The 16660-nt window shown below is 37.3% G+C and overlaps 1 protein-coding gene across 1 annotated transcript; it reads left to right on the forward strand.

Annotated features, from left to right (window-relative positions):
• Positions 1 to 225: 225 nt before the first annotated feature.
• LOC103047657 (prolyl endopeptidase) lies at positions 226 to 16202 on the forward strand. Its single transcript, XM_007260465.4, has 15 exons — positions 226 to 384; positions 2108 to 2182; positions 2622 to 2755; positions 3359 to 3489; positions 3645 to 3854; positions 4327 to 4448; positions 5776 to 5881; positions 6525 to 6716; positions 7910 to 8107; positions 8657 to 8760; positions 11042 to 11178; positions 11391 to 11485; positions 12562 to 12693; positions 14217 to 14373; positions 15312 to 16202. Exons 1-15 carry the CDS (start codon positions 343 to 345, stop codon positions 15604 to 15606), a joined length of 2130 nt encoding a protein of 709 aa, XP_007260527.2. The 5' UTR covers positions 226 to 342; the 3' UTR covers positions 15607 to 16202.
• The last annotated feature ends 458 nt before the right edge of the window (positions 16203 to 16660 follow it).

Here is a 16660-nt window from a genome sequence, read left to right on the forward strand (position 1 = left end):
CTAAATGACAATATTTTTATTAGTAATTTGGGAGAAATGTTGTCTGTAGTTTATAGAATAAAACAGAAATGTTCATTTTACTCAAACATATACCTATAAATAGTAAAATCAGAGAAACTGATTCAGAAACTGAAGTGGTCTCTTGATTTTACAGAGCTGTAATGTTAGTTGATGGTGAGCTGGTCTGTGGTGAGTTTAGTCAGTAGGTGGCACCAGTAGATCTCCCTCTGTCTCACAGCGTCTTTCTTCAGCTGCCGGTTGGGGAAGCTCTCTGTGTTTTAGTGTAATAGTAGCTGTGATTCAGCGGGTCTGAGCTCTGAAAGCGGACAGTTCTTCAGCAGAATGCCTTTCCAGTACCCGAGCGCGTTCAGAGATGAAGCGGTGGTGAGTGTCCGAGTCTGACTGTCCCCGGGGCTCGGCTCCACACACTGGTTAAACACTGTTTAACACCAGGCGCTGAGAATGAATGGCCGGGTGTAGCCTAGCCTGGTAACGGGGCGGACAGACGGAGGCTAATGCTAACGCTAATGCTAACGGGTAGCGTTTATTTGTTTTGATGGAGCTCCGGCCGGCGGATGCTAACATGATTAGCTAACTAACTCACTCCCATAGAGAATGAACAGAGCGAGGCTAGCGTTAGCATTAGCTCCGGTTTAAAGAGAATGGGTGGATGCTAACGTTAGCTGACCAAACCTAGCTTTGTGTCATAGCTAGCTGCTACTGCTACTATTATCTTTTTTAAGCTAAGCTACCAGTTTTTCAACATTTCTCCCTTACATATTGTCATTATATCATGTAACGTTATATGTTTAATGAGTTTTAATTAGCACTACAAAATAATCACCCAATTGATTTAACCAAGCTAGAAAAACCTTAACGACTAGTCAGCTCTGAAAACCACTAGTTAAAAAACAATCACAAAACATTAATAAGAGTTTACAGTAAAATAGGTTTTGCTATAATTACCTTCTACAATTTAATGTTCAGTTATAAATAAAAGTAGAAAATAAGTAACATAACCCCTAACTAGGTTAATTCATTAACTAGTTTATTGTTATATATGGTCACGTTAGTAGGCCTGTCCCAATTATTACATTACGGACTTATCATGCAATAAATGGACATGACCTCAGTAATATTCGATAATTTTGATTTTGTCAACTAGGGGTGGGCGATATGGACCTAAAATAGTATTGTGATATTTCATGTTATGTTTACAATAACGATACTCTAGATATGACAAAACATAAAAAAAAAAAAACATTTAAGTATGCACTGCTGCTACAAAGTAAAAATGAAATTTTATTATAACATGCAATATAATATAGCACACCCCTAACTGAGATATTAAAAAATACAAGAATTTTACCAGATTTGTAACAGAAGTCAATGATCCAGAATGTCATGATACTAATAATGCACTCCAAATATCTCCTTATGTCCAGGTTTAAAGTAAAATAAATGATACTGGACAGATATAATCTGTCTATAGTAGATAAATAATGGGAAATGAGATCAGTGTTTTTTTTTTTTGTTGATAAAAATAGCAAGTGGTACCCTGATGTGATAATTAGAGGTGAGTGATATGACGCGATATCTCAGGGTATTATTATGTCATTCACAATATTGAAAAAATGTTGGCGATAATATTGTGTATAATGCAATATGGTACACCCCTATAAATTGTCTATTGTGTTTGTTCATATGTTTTTTCACATACGTAACAGTGAACCATATTTTAGCCAGTCAACCAAAGACCAATGCTTCAATAGCTGTTTGACTCCATACACAGTGTGGACTGCAGTAGATTAATTTTTCAAACTGTGATTAATAAAAAAAAATGTTTTTTTTGCTTTTTGCTATTTCATTATGTCAGTGGCATTTAATGATCTTAAAATGACCATTTTTTTATCACTATACCTTCTGGACTGATAAATCGTCCACAAAATATTTTATTAAGATGATTGCTATATAACAGAACTCTACATACAGAACTTCCAGAGAAATGTGTGTGTAGTTTATAACTATAATGCATGGTACATTTCTGCAGGTCCTGTGGGGAAATAGGTAGATTTTAATGTGCTTGACAAACTGTGTGTGTTACCAGGTGGACGACTACCATGGACAGAAGGTTCCTGATCCCTACAGCTGGCTGGAGGATCCTGACAGTGAGAAAACTCAGGTAAAGTCCATTTGAGCTGAGCAGCACAGCAAGCATAGTGAGAAATGCTTTGCTAAATAAAAACAACAACAACATAAGTAAATAATTAAAGCAAATAAACTTTATTTCATTGTTGGATGCTGATGACAACCAAGACTTGCCATGATTACAATACAAATGTCCTTTCTAATAGTGGCAACTCTCTCCACCATGAAGGATTTTTAAAAATGCATATATTTTGGTAAGACAGTCTTAGGCAATAAAGATTTGGTGTAATGATGGTCTATAAAGGAGCGTTTGAGAGTGCATTGACATTGTTATTAAGTGTTCAGTTAGTAAACTGAACAAATTGTATAATTCCCCTTTATTTATTTTTTTCCACTTTGATGTTTATGTTGTATCTGATAATTTGACATTCCCTTCCTTTGTCTCTTGCTCTCTCTTTCTTGGTTTCTCTCAGGCTTTTGTAAATGCTCAGAATCAGCTGACGTTGCCGTTCCTCGAGGAGTGTCCAGTCAGAGAGGTTTTTAAAGAGCGCATGACTGAACTCTACGACTACCCCAAATACAGCTGCCCCTTTAAGCGTGGGAATAGGTAATGTATTGGAAAGATCATTAAAATAATCATAATGTTTGGGTGTGACGGTCAGTGTTTGTTGCATTTCCATTGCAGTAAATTTTAAATGCAAGAGACTTAAGCCCTCCCTCTGAGTAGTGCAGCCATCTAAGTGTTGGCTCAGTCAGGGGATCAATTGCCAATTTCTGTGCATTGGGTAATTTTTTTTAGACGTTATCTTGTAATTTTAAGACTAGTTTATGCCACTGATAAAACAAAAATATCTTTCTTCACCTGCCGCACTATAAACAAACTTGCTAGGAATGGATGCAATATACAATTTCAAGGTCTTCAAAAAGTATTTAGGTCTTGTCCATTTATTGTATTATAAGTCTATAAAGTAGTTATACTGACAGGCCTATACAGTACAATACAAAAATATAGCAGTACACACACACACAGGTAGTATTGATTATTAACAGTGAGTTTCATTAAATATGGTACAAAAGGTTCCTAGAGCAGTTATTAGGTCTTTATTACTGATACCATTTTATCTTTTCATACAAAGTTTGAACAAAAATGGGTCTGGGCCATTGAAGAAAACTTCTCACTGTTTTCTTTTCTTTTGTCTTTCTGTGTTAGATATTTTCACTTCTATAATACTGGCTTGCAGAACCAAAGTGTTCTGTATGTTCAGGAAAACCTGGAGGCAGAACCGAGTGTGTTTTTAGACCCAAACACGTTCTCGGATGACGGAACAGTAGCTTTGCGAGGTAACTCACTTTGCTTTTGTGTGACTGGATTAATTGACTCTGTCAAGCTGAAGTGGTGTCTGGTTGCAAAAATGAAACTGAAGTGCTGTGAACTAGTAAGAACTGTAACATGTGCTGCCATCTCTATATCTTTCTACCTCCCTCTCTCTTCTCAGGTTATGCATTCTCAGAGGATGGAGAGTACCTGGCATACGGTACCAGTGCGAGCGGTTCTGACTGGGTAGAGATTCACTTCCTGCGAGTGGATGGAGCCATGCTTCTGGAGGACCGTCTGGAGAGAGTGAAGTTCAGCTGCATGTCCTGGACCCATGATGGAAAAGGATTATTCTACAATTCCTACCCTGACCAGGAGGGCAAGAGTGATGGTGACTGACATGGTTATATATGCAGAAATATACTTACTATTGGATAGTAGTACTGGGGTCTGAGTGCTTGTCCGACTGTTCTGTCTCAATGTGAATCACTATAGTAATATAATAGTTCCTTATGGAATTGAGTGTTTATTAAAATGTCAGTGTTTTCATATTTGCCTTAACAAATAAATAATAATTATTATAATAATCATCATTAAACAAATTATGTGACATCATTTAGTACATTCATTTCATTTGGTCAGTGCTCACACAGTATTTGCATTTAGACAGAAATTGACTCAGATGTCTGCTGTAGCTGAGATGTCAGCAATAACAATAAGTTATTAATGAATTAATAAATCAATTAAAATGCAGGTACATGTAGAATTGTCTGCCATTATCTGATGGTGGTGTGTTTCAGATAACATACTCCACCCATACTAATCAAATATGATTTCTTTCCTCTGCTCTTGCTTTCTCTCAGGCACGGAAACATCCACTAATCTGAATCAGAAGCTGTATTACCATGTGCTGGGAACTCCTCAGTCTCAGGATGTGCTGTGTGCAGAGTTCCCTGAACAGCCAAAGTGGATGAGTGGAGCTGAGGTAATACACCCACACCTTCATAAATACCACAATGTCCATGATTCTCACATTAATTGTACTTAGACCCTGGGGGATACATACATACAGCTCTGGAGAAAAATTTGACCACTCAAAAATGATGCGTTTCTTTGATTTTACCAAATAAAAAAAACTCTGGAATATAATTAAGAGGAAGACGCGTGATCACAAACCAAGCTGAACTGCTTGAATGTTTGCACTAGGAAGACTGGTGAAAAAGGACATGCCAAAATGCATGAAAACTGTAAATAAAAACCAGGGTTATTACACCAAATATTTATTTCTGAACTTTTAAAACTTTATGAATAGTGGCGCCGAGTGGTCCAGCGGTCTAAAGCGCTGCCACTATGAGCCGGGGGTCGCAGGTTCGAACCGCTCACGCAGCTTTGCCATCAAGCTGCCGGCGCTCAGAGGGAGCACAATTGGCCCTGCTCCCTCGGGGGGTAGATGGCGCTCTCTCCCCACATCACTCCTAGGGTGATGTCCACAGCACAGGGCGTCTGTGAGCTGATGTACCGGAGCCGGAGCAGTACTGCATAAGAAGCAGCTTGAAAAGAACCGGTGGCTGACTTCACATGTATTGCAGAAAGCATGTGCTAGTCTTCACCCTCCTGGTGTGTTGGGGCAATACTAGTGATAGGGGGAGTCCTAATGAGTGGGTTGGGTAATTGGCTGTGTAAATTGGGGAGAAAATGGGAAAAATTAGAAATAAATTTATAAAAAAAAAATATATGTGTATATATATATATATATATATATATATATATATATATATATATATATATGAATATGAGCTTGTTTTCTTAGCTTTATTTATGGTCTGAAAGCTTCCAGCCATTTCTAATTTTCTACAAGTAAATGCTCTAAATGACAATATTTTTATTTGGAATTTGAGAAAAATATTGTCTGTAGTTTATAGAATAAAACAACAATATTTATTTTACTCAACATATACCTATAAATAGCAAAATCAGAGAAACTGATTCTCTTAATTTTTTTCCTGAGCTGTATATACTATGTTGACAAAAGTATTTGTTCACCTGCCTTGACTTCTTGTACCAGTGGCATTGCATCATGGTACCTTGCTGGAAATAACTGAGCTCCTGAGAGTGACCCATTCCTTCACTAATGTGTGTAGAAGCAATCTGCATGACTAGGTGTTTAGTTTTATACACCTGTGACAATAGAAGTGATTGGAACCTGAATTCAGTGATATGCATGGGTAAACATATAGTTTTAGGAATATAGTGTATGTACATGATACACCACAATACGGCGTGTAATGTTTTGTATGTCTGTGTGTTTGAAGGTTTCTGATGATGGTCGTTACGTGTTGTTGTCCATCAGAGAAGGGTGTGACCCAGTAAACAGGCTGTGGTACTGCGATCTCAACACGCTCCCTAATGGCATTACAGGTGTTTATCAGTTCAATTTGAAAAAGTTATTACCTTTTATTATACCTTATATTATACAGATTTTAAAGATCCTATTTTATTTGTATTTTTTTAAATTAGACATTCCTTATGTTTCCAAATATAACACAAAGTAACAGAAACAGCCTGATTCGTGTCTTATAGAAGAAAGAAGGTTAAAAAATGATAATGTAAAAGATTTTTTTCTTCTGTGTGTTTAACCACTATTCAACCATAATTCAAACTCAGGTTAAACATATAACCCAATAAACATTTAAAATATCGACCTTTTCAAGATTAAATATTGCTCTACGTTTAGGTATCAGCCCGATAATTTTTAAAGAAATCATAAAATGTAAGAACAGCAGCTACCAGCTATACATTGGCAAAATGTGGAGAAACTACATAAATGAAGACGTTTTTGTGTGTGACAGAACAAACCACTGCAGCAGCTGTACTGTCTAACTGTTAACTGTGTGTGCTTATTGATGTTTTTCATTTCATTTGCCTTTTTTAAGTAATTATATGAAATTAATTTTAAATTAGCATGTAATAGCTCTCAGGATGCCACTATCTTTTAGAGAAATCTTACTGTAGTTTCCCAGTTTGGTCCAGCTGTGTGACTTTTTTCTCTCTGTGATGACAGGCTTGTTACCCTGGGTGAAGCTGATTGATAACTTTGATGCTGAATATGAGTATGTAACAAACGAGAACACCGTGTTCACGTTCAAAACCAACCTGGATGCACCACGTTACCGACTTATAAATGTGGATTTCGCCAACCCGGAACAGAGCCAGTGGAAGGAACTCATCCCTCAACACGATAAAGATGTTATTGGTAAGAATTTACCAGCATATCAATGATTGGGTAGATGTTTAGTTATAAGTAAATAAATAATAATAAATAATAGCATAAAACACTGATTTACAAACAGCTCTGTGTTTGTTAGACTTGTTAGATTGGTGGGAAAAGCATCACAGGTGCCTCCTCAGCTTTTTGAGAGGAAGCAAGAAGTGTGTAAAGCTGCATTAATTTTAATGTTCACTGTTTCTCAAAATTTCTGCCAGCAATTTTCTGCCTGATATTACACGCCTAAATCTTAAGAACTTTTATTCAGGCATTACATAAAAAGGGCTTATGTTTAAAAAAAAAAAAAGAACTTACTGAAAATTTGAATTATAATTGTAATAGAAATTATTAAAAAATGGTGCTTACCTAAACTAATCCTAAACCCAAACATGCTTATTTTTTTCCTTCTCACTGATCTGAAATTATTAAATGGAGTAGAGCAGGGGTGGCCAACCTTTCAAACACATAGAGCCAGAAAAAAAAAAATATTACTACCAGTAGCCATAAGTAATGAATTTACACAAATATGTGCTTACAAATATCAGTACTGCAGAAAACAAGAGATTGCAATGACATTTTACTTTTCAGCTCAAGAAAAAATACAAATCCTCCCACTCTGGTAAGAAGGTTTTGAGTTCATCTTCATATTTACACTTTGCCGAATTTACAATTTTCAAAAATGCGTTGTGATGTTGGGACGTACTCCTTGCTGGGGGAGGGGCGGTGTATAACTTTACCGTGGCAGCACACTTTGGCTTTGTCCGGCCACAAGTCAAATTTCTATAAATATATATTTTTTAATTATGAATGTAAGAGCTGCCTGTGGCTCGTGAGCCGTGGGTTGGCCACCACTGGAGTAGAGAGTGGACAGGCAGCTTCTTCAGCTGTCCTGTAAGAGTCTCCAAAGCCCTCAGAGTTTTCAGAACATTAAAGGGTTTTGTATCACCTACATTGGGTGCCTGCTTAGGGACCAATGCCTGTTAGGGGGTTAAAGCTGAACTTCAGTCACATCTAGATTGAGTAATTTCAGATCCACTGAGGGGGTGTACAGAGACTGTAGCTGATGGTAATCAAATAACAGTTGACATAGCACCAGTAATATATAACACACTAGCCACAGATATGTGATGAAATAAATGTAATTTCAAGGTAATTACACATAATTTTCCCTCCTTTTTCAGTTTTTGCTACCTGCTCTTTCTCCACCAACCTGTTCGTGTGTTATCTTCATGATGTGAAGAATGTGCTGAAGATGTATCAGCTGGCATCAGGAGAGGAGCTGAAGACTTTTCCTTTAGAAGTGGGCTCCATCGTGGGCTTTACCGGCCGCAAGAAGGACTCTGAGATTTTCTACTATTTTACCTCTTTCCTCTCACCAGGTGAGCACACACTTGAAGTAGTGAGCTTAGACAAATTATTTTATTACCTTGACACAAATATTTAGATTACCTGTAGAGATGGGGTAGTGTAATTTTACTACAGGACATGAGATAAATATATGGCCAATTTGCAGAGGGGAAGAAAGCTCAGTACAAATGATTGAGATGGGTGTGGCTACTTTATTTATGCACTGCTCCACCTCCAAATATAACTCAGATATCATATAGTAAAAATGAAAATAAAGAAGCTGCAAATTAGCAGCTTCATGTTTATAACACATATTTAGACTGTAATCACTACCCCATGACTTCATCATTTATAATCTGCAATAAATTATTCAGTAACCAGAATCACCCGGGGGATTATTCATAATCATATTAAGTCATTATCCAGTTTCCACTATTAATTGTTCATTATTCACAGTGGGTTGTTTAGTATCCACTTGAATTAGTTTAGTGACTACTGTGAATTATAACACATGTCTTCATGGTTTGTAGGGTTTGCATGTCATTTCTGAATGTCCTTCTGATGTTTACTGTTCTCCACAGCCGTCATCTATCATTGTGACCTGACCAAAGCTCCTCTACAGCCACACGTCTTCAGAGAGGTCACAGTTAAGGGCTTCAACCCTGCAGAGTACCAAACCACACAGGTACGCCCCAACCACACTGTACATGGAGCACCAGTTTACTAAGTACTCTAAGTACTGCGTTGAATCTGCATTCTATGGCCACTTTATTAGAAACAGAAACTATATAGGTGCACAGTGTTGGTGCTGGGCAAAAAAAAAAAAAAAAAAACTTTCACAAAAAATCTGATTTTTGTGTGTAATAGATTTCTCCCTTCTACTAAAAATCAAACTATTGATGACATAGAAATGATTCAAAACAAGGTTTACCTGTTAAAAAAATAAATAATATATATATTTTTAAAAATGTACACACATTAGTGTATTACTTTGTGGTCAGAAACCTAAACTAACCCTTTTTCCCCCCTATGTGTCTAATAATCATCTTAATGTTTTTCTTTATTCTAGTCTCTACAAACTAGCTATGGATATTTTTTTGAAGTAATTACTGAAGTACTTTTTGTAAGTCACTCTGAATAAGGGCTCTGCTAAATACCCTAGGTGTAAATGTAACTTCCTGATTTAGGTCATCAGCTCATTAGTAAGACCCACAATAATCTACTATGCAACCCAGAATGTAACCAGATTCCTGATGTGTAGGTCAATTATGTTAAGCACAGGATACAAACTGGCATGCAACTAGGGTTGTCACGATACCAAAATTTTGACTTCGATACCGATACCAACTGTAGTATCACGATTCTCGATACCAAAACGATACTTGGAAGAAAAAAAAAACAATAAAAATATCTGAACATAAAATGTTTATTTTTGATTGGACTGTATTGAACACTGAACAATCGGTGCAAACGTTTTTATTCTAAAATGAAACATTTGAACAAAAAACAAGTTTCGTTATTATAACCTTAACTATAACATAATTATCTAAACACTTCCTAAAAACTAAAACCTCTTCTTTTCTGAAACTACACTGTGGGAAGTTTCTTTGCCTGTTTAAGGTTCTTAGCCAGGAAAACAAGTGTGTCCACATGGTCTTCTGTCAACCTTGTTCTCCTTGGACTGCAGATTAACCACACGTGCGTTATCACATGCAGCCTCGAAAATTACGCTTTTAATAAGGAGATAAAGTGGATATTATTTTTTTTTCTGCCTCAGTTTATTTCATGCGCTGTTTGTATATAATTGGGGATTGCAGGAGACTGGATTGATGGATTCTCTTAAGTCTGGTTTTGAAGGTAAGAGCGTGGGGGAGCCGCTGGTGGGGGTTGAGGGGGTGGAGGGAGTGACCTGAGGTAACCCTGCAGCGAAAAACAAGCAGCTTTTAACTCTGAACACGCGCTGTGACGCGCTCTTTCAGCTCTAATTCAGGAACCGTACATCCTACAGTAAAACGGAGCGAATCCGGAGAGACAGACGGTTCGAATGGTGTATAACATGTCCGCATTCGATCAAATATGGACGTACGAGAAACGGAAATATGAAAATTATGATTTCATATTTTCAGAAGCAAGGCATATTTCGCCCTAAATGTTTATTTTCTGAAAGGAGATCCAGCTAAATAGGCTAGATAACTGAAAAGCCGAGATTCTAAGCTTTAAAATGGCATATTGGGTGTCTATATTGAACCTATAACTATTCATAAACACAGCCAGATATTTAATATTATAAATTTCTGGCCCGCCGGCGGGCCAGGGCTAGTAAATCTTAGTAAAGCTACAGACAGAGTGTATCTTGACTAACTCCACTAACCTGTCGACTTCTCAGCTCTTTGTAGAGATCAGGGTGCTTGTCTGCTAAATGCGTAGCCAGGTTGCTGGTGTTCCCTCCTCTGCACTGGATAGACTTATAACACCGTTTATAAACTGGGTTTGTGGTGTTGGTCGGATTCCCTTCTTCATCAGCGATGTAAGCAAAATTTGCCCACACTTCACTCCTCGCGCCCGTTTTGTCCACAAGTCGCGGACGAGAGACATCTGTTATTTTAGACGTCGCCATTCTACACTGCTCTGCTGGCTTGCGCGTGCGTGTGTCGCTCAAGCGAGTCAAATGAATCGATTCACACGTGAATCGATTCATTTGTTCAGAACACTAAGTTTATCTGAATCCTGCCACACCGACTGCTGCGGTGTGAATCAGTTTTCTTATGAACTGAATCAAATCGCGCCTACTAATTTGACTCATTTGAAGCTAGTGACTGGGCTATATAGTATCGAAAGCATCGAACGCTAAAGAACCGAATCGTTTGTGATGACGTAGTATCGAAAAAGAATCGAACCTTCGGTACACCGTGCAACTCTACATGCAACACAAGCTTTATCTGTATTGTTTGTGTTTTGTTGCTCAGGTGTTTTACCCCAGTAAAGATGGAACTCAGATCCCCATGTTTATTGTGCACAAGAAAGACATTCAGTTGGATGGCTCCCACCCCGCCTTCCTCTATGGCTACGGAGGATTCAACATCTCTATAACTCCAAGCTACAGGTAACTAAACACACACTCAGAATTCTGAAATATACATTATTTATCGGTATCTTTATTAAAACTACCTTCTTGTAAAGGAGATTATCAAAGAGGTGGGCGGTAAGTATACAGTGGACTGTGAAAACAGAACAAATTATTTTTTATTCTGTGTTTTATGTGTAATTTAGGTCTACTGGTATTTAGAGACTGTATGTGTGTGTTTTTTAATGCAGCGTTTCCAGGCTCATCTTTGTACGTCATCTGGGTGGAGTTCTAGCCGTGGCCAACATCCGTGGAGGAGGAGAGTATGGAGAAACATGGCACAAAGGTAACACACTGTATTTGCAATAGGAATGTGCCGTATCGTAGTGTACGCAAAATCGCCAACATTGTAAAATATGGGCCGTCAGGGTACAATTATTATTATTTATTTTTTTTAGCAAAACGAAAATACACACTCATCTCATTTCCCATTAAAAATCTGCTAGAGACAATATCATTTATTTTGCTTCCTGGATATATGGAGTGCATTATTCGTATGTATTTTATTTTTTATTATTATTATGACATTTTGGATTGACTTATATTACAATCTGGTGAAAATCTCAATTAGGGCTATGACACATCATACAGCTCTGGAAAAAATAATTAAACCACTAAAAAATTATGAGTTTCTTTGATTTTACCAAATTAAAAACCTCTGGAATATAATCAAGAGGAAGATGGATGCTCTCAAGCCATAAAACCAAACCAAACTGAACTGCTTGAATTTTTGCACCAGGAGTGGCATAAAGTTATTCAAAAGCAGTGTGTAAGACTGGTGGAGGCGAACATGCCAAGATGCATGAAAACCAGGGTTATTCCACCAAATATTGATTTCTGAACTCTTAAAACTTGATTTATAAAAACTTGTTTTCTTTGCATTATTTGAGTTCTGAAATCTCATTTTCTGCAAATAAATGTTCTAAATGACAATATATTTTAGAATTTGGAAGAAATGTTGTCTGTAGTTTATAGAAAAAAACTATAATGTTCATTTTACCCAAACGACCCTAAACATATACCTATAAATAGCAAAAATCAGAAACTTGTCTGATTCAGGAACTGAAGTGATTTCTTAATTTTTCCCAGAGCTGTATAGAATGCAATCATATAAGTTTAACATTAATTTTGTTGCAGTAGTGTGGTCTTGAAATTACTTTGTCATATCCCCAAGAATATTGTTATAGCAAAAATACCCTGAAATATTATGATATTATTTTAGAGCTGTATTGCCCACCCCTACTTTACAGAAAATATTTTATTTACATGTTCAGACACTGATCTATTTCTACTGGCTTTGTTTTAAATATTTTTCTTTTATCTATATGTTGCTCCATTTTCTTTCTCTCTCTGTATGTTTAGCTGGTATGTTGGGGAACAAGCAAAATTGCTTCACAGATTTCCAGTGTGCAGCGGAGTATCTGATAAAGGAGGGCTACACCTCATCAAAGAAACTCACCATCAATGGCGGCTCCAATGGAGGCCTACTCGTGGGTACGACACGCATGCAAACGCATATTTTTTATGCTACATTGGAAAATGTGGAAGTATATATTACCTATGTGTTATGCAAACATTATTGCACCCTTGGTGTTCTATGTATCACATCTATGTATTTGCAGGAAAACCCAATGCACAGTTACTCTACATTTTATAACATTAAAATTTGTAAATTATAGTTAATTTAAAATTAGGTTACTTTACTTTTAGAAACTTCGGTTTCTGTCTATTCAGATAGACCATGGTAGATTTGGAAGTGTGCAAGTGAAAAAGGACGTCTCTTGGAACTTAAAAAAAATGGTCAGTCGTTATTACAAGAAGCAGTATTGGGATACATGACCTGTTTTTTTATAGGGCAGGGCAGCACATCCAATCTCATCACATTGATTGGACTCCAGGTTGACTGACTCCTGGACTGTGACTGTTAATATGTTGTGTTTATGCAAACACATAATTATATATAATAATATAATTTTTGTGTGATATTAGTTTAGGCAGACTGTGTTTGTCTATTTTTCTAAATTAGATAAAGATTAGAACACATTTAATGACCAATTTATGCAGAAATCCAAGTAATCCCAAATAGGTTCACATACCTTTTTCTTGTAAATATATATATATATATATTTGAAAATACCACCTTCTACACTTCTCCTGTTAAGGATATGGTTGTCCAATGTGTAGTACTAAGAGCAGAGCAGATGAGATTAAATTACTGGCTCTCATGTTATAGTTGAGTTCTGACACCTTCTTAGTTGCTTCTGTTTGTGATGTTTGTAAATATGATTTTCCACAGATAGCGATGTTGTGGTCCTCCTGCTTTGATTTATTTATATTCTAAATTCATCAAATGGTCTTTCCCACTTTGGGGAGAGACATCAAAGTCTGTAGCTTCATTATGTAGTTAAAGCTATTAAGTGCAGTGATGTAAGCCAGTTACCCTTTGGTCAATGCTGTAATTCTTACAGGTGTGTTTTGGATCTTTTTATCCTGAGCGTTTTAACTAGTGGTTTGGTATTTGCATGCAGGATTCCCTTTTTTCCTCCACTTTTGCAATATTGTTTACTGGCAGCAACACAACCCTTAAAGCATGAAAAATCCACACCCTTTCATGACATGCAGTTACTGAAATGCTTATAGGTCTTCATCATACATTGAGTTTTGTGTTGAGGTTTCAGTTAAGGGTTCTTATTATGACTCTTGCATGCAGTGCTGCACAGTGGAAAGGCGCATCACCCTCTTGAGTCAGCTATTTCTTGCAGCAGGTTCTTGGCAGTCATATCGTTTTTTTTTTTTTACATAACCAGTATAAAGGCTGTCTGTGCTGTAGAATTGTGGTAGGGGTTGTGCAGTATCAACATTGCCTTCACCCTGGCATACAAATCATCACTTGCTTGAGTTTATTTTCCTCCTGCATATTCTTATCGACATATATATGCATAGTAGTGTATGCACTAAAATAAACCATATCTCTCTCCCTCTCCTCTTTGTTCTCTCTTACTGTTTTACTCATATAGGAGCGTGTGTGAATCAGAGACCTGATCTGTTCGGCTGTGCTGTAGCTCAGGTCGGAGTGATGGACATGCTCAAGTTCCATAAGTTCACCATCGGCCACGCCTGGACCACCGACTTTGGCTGTTCAGAGATTAAGGAACAGTATGATTGGCTGATCAAGTAAGTCAACATATGTACTCGTACATCATCACCATGATTAAGAAACAGTGAGTGTGCACAAAGTAGTTTCAATTTTTTTTTACTTATGTATCACCCACTGAAAAAAGGGAATACAAGTTTCATGAAACGGGTCCAAAACCCTTCCACGTGAATAAATCATTTTACACTGAAGTTCTCACGCAGCTTTCTGAGATCCAGTATTTTTTGCTTTTTAAGCTTTTTTTGCTTTTTAAATGGAGGTTAGTACACTTTATCATGATTACTACACCAGAAGTAAATTTTACACTGAAGTTCTCTTTTAATAATATTAGTTGAGGCAGTTAGTTTGTTTTAGTTTACGCTGCAATATAATGTTTTTTTGTTCAGCTGACAATCACAATTAGGAAAACAATTCAAGTTTACTTTTTTACAGTTTTTCTTCGGAAATAATAATTTCAATCGAAACCTTTCTGAAAGACTTTGTACATCTTGATTTAATTATGCAGAAAATAAAAAATAAACAAGTTTCCCTTTGGGTACACACTGTGGAAAAAGTAATGGAACACTCATTTATTGTTTCTTTGGAAATTAAAATCTCTCCATTGTTTGAAAAGATTTGATTGCTTTTAGCATGAATGTGGTCAGGAATGTGGATGAACTCACATCTTTTCTCCAACTCCCCACCTCAACTCAAAAGTATTGCATGGAGCAGCACCAACCCAGAGAACACAGTTATCTCTAGACCACATCTGGCATTAGGTTCATATTTATCTGTTTCAGAGAGTCCTATTCTATTGGCAGTACTTCTCTTACAGGGACTAGAGAAGCAGTGGGTTAGCAGTAGGTGCACCTTATTGTAGCTGAATATATAAATGAGAAGGGTTGTGCACATTTAATTGTATACATGGTTGATGTTATTTGCTTTGATCTGATCGTGCTGATTTCTCTCCGTCTCTCAGGTACTCTCCTCTTCATAACATCCGCGTCCCGGAGGGCGAGGGTGTTCAGTACCCGGCTGTGTTGTTGTTGACAGGTGACCACGATGACCGCGTAGTTCCTCTGCACTCACTGAAGTACATCGCCACCCTGCAGAATTTGATTGGTTGCTGGTCCGGCCAGTCAAACCCTCTGTTCATTTATGTGGACACAAAGTCGGGGCATGGGGCTGGGAAGCCCACCACTAAGGTCATCCAGGAGGTGGCCGACACGTACGCCTTTATTGCCCGCTGCCTGGATCTCAGCTGGATGGATTAACACACACACACAGCCTTTCACTACAGCTTCTCCTCTTTTCCTCGTCAGCATTTGTCTTTCAATTCCTTTTTTTCCTCCTTGTCCCTTATACCATCCCCCCCTCCCTTTCATCCTTAACGTTGCTCTTATCCTCTCCTCAGGTGTCAGCTAGATTATTTTGGTGTGTCTCCCTCAACAGCTGACCCTGTTAATGGTTAGCCCATTTTGATTCGCTCACATTTCAAACCTGTCCATGTTAGCTGGACAGTTACAGCGATAACGGCCCCGGGACACTTTGCACAGACACGTTTGATTATTTATTGCAATTACTTTAATTAATATGACTTAGGTTCTTTAATCTTCAATTACAGGTTAGCATCACTGAATGACGTGTTATCTTTGTGTGTGTGTGTGTGTGTGTGTGTGTGTGTGAGAGCGTGAGAGCATGAGAGACTGTCTGTGTAGATGTACATTGTGGAGCCGGAGCTGGGAGTGTATTAAGCAGTCATATCTTTAAGGACTGAAACTTGTTTCTACCTCCAGAATTATGCAGATTGTTTTTACTCTTAAAAAGGGGAAAACACTTACACAACACAAAATAAACCGATCTAATAAAACTGCTGTGTTTGTGAGTAGATTTTGCTTCTCAGCTTTTTATAGTTAGCTTTTTAAATAATGAAATGCATTGGTTGGAACAATTGGACAGTGCTGTACAGAAGTTATTTTACGACTAAGTTGAAGTATATTTTCCACCATTTAAAAAAAACAGTCCACGAACCATTTAAACATTTGTCATGGTCAACTTAGGACCACTGCCTTTACTATGGTACCCTCTAAAGACTAATGACGGTTGTGTGATACTTCTTTTAAATAGTGTATCTTCTAGTGGTTCTGCACGGTCATACAAATCTAACTTACTAAAGTTTAAAAAGACTATTTTTATTAAGTTGATTGAGCAAAAATCCTTAACAGAAATCTGAATAACTGATGGGAACTGGACCCTAGTGTGAGGTCCAAAGAGGTGTCAAAATAAGTGAAGATCATCATCAGACTGAAATGTTTTTAGAAGCTTTAG

The sequence above is a fragment of the Astyanax mexicanus genome, chromosome 1 (genome assembly GCF_023375975.1).
Source record: "Astyanax mexicanus isolate ESR-SI-001 chromosome 1, AstMex3_surface, whole genome shotgun sequence".
NCBI lineage: Eukaryota > Metazoa > Chordata > Actinopteri > Characiformes > Acestrorhamphidae > Astyanax > Astyanax mexicanus.

Coding starts and splice junctions, on each gene's coding strand:
- LOC103047657 (XM_007260465.4), top strand. CDS start 343: ATGCCTTTCCAGTACCCGAGCGCGTTCAGAGATGAAGCGGTG. Junction 4,449..5,775: donor AGTGGATGAGTGGAGCTGAG/GTAATACACCCA, acceptor GTGTGTTTGAAG/GTTTCTGATGATGGTCGTTA. Junction 11,486..12,561: donor TGGAGAAACATGGCACAAAG/GTAACACACTGT, acceptor CTGTATGTTTAG/CTGGTATGTTGGGGAACAAG.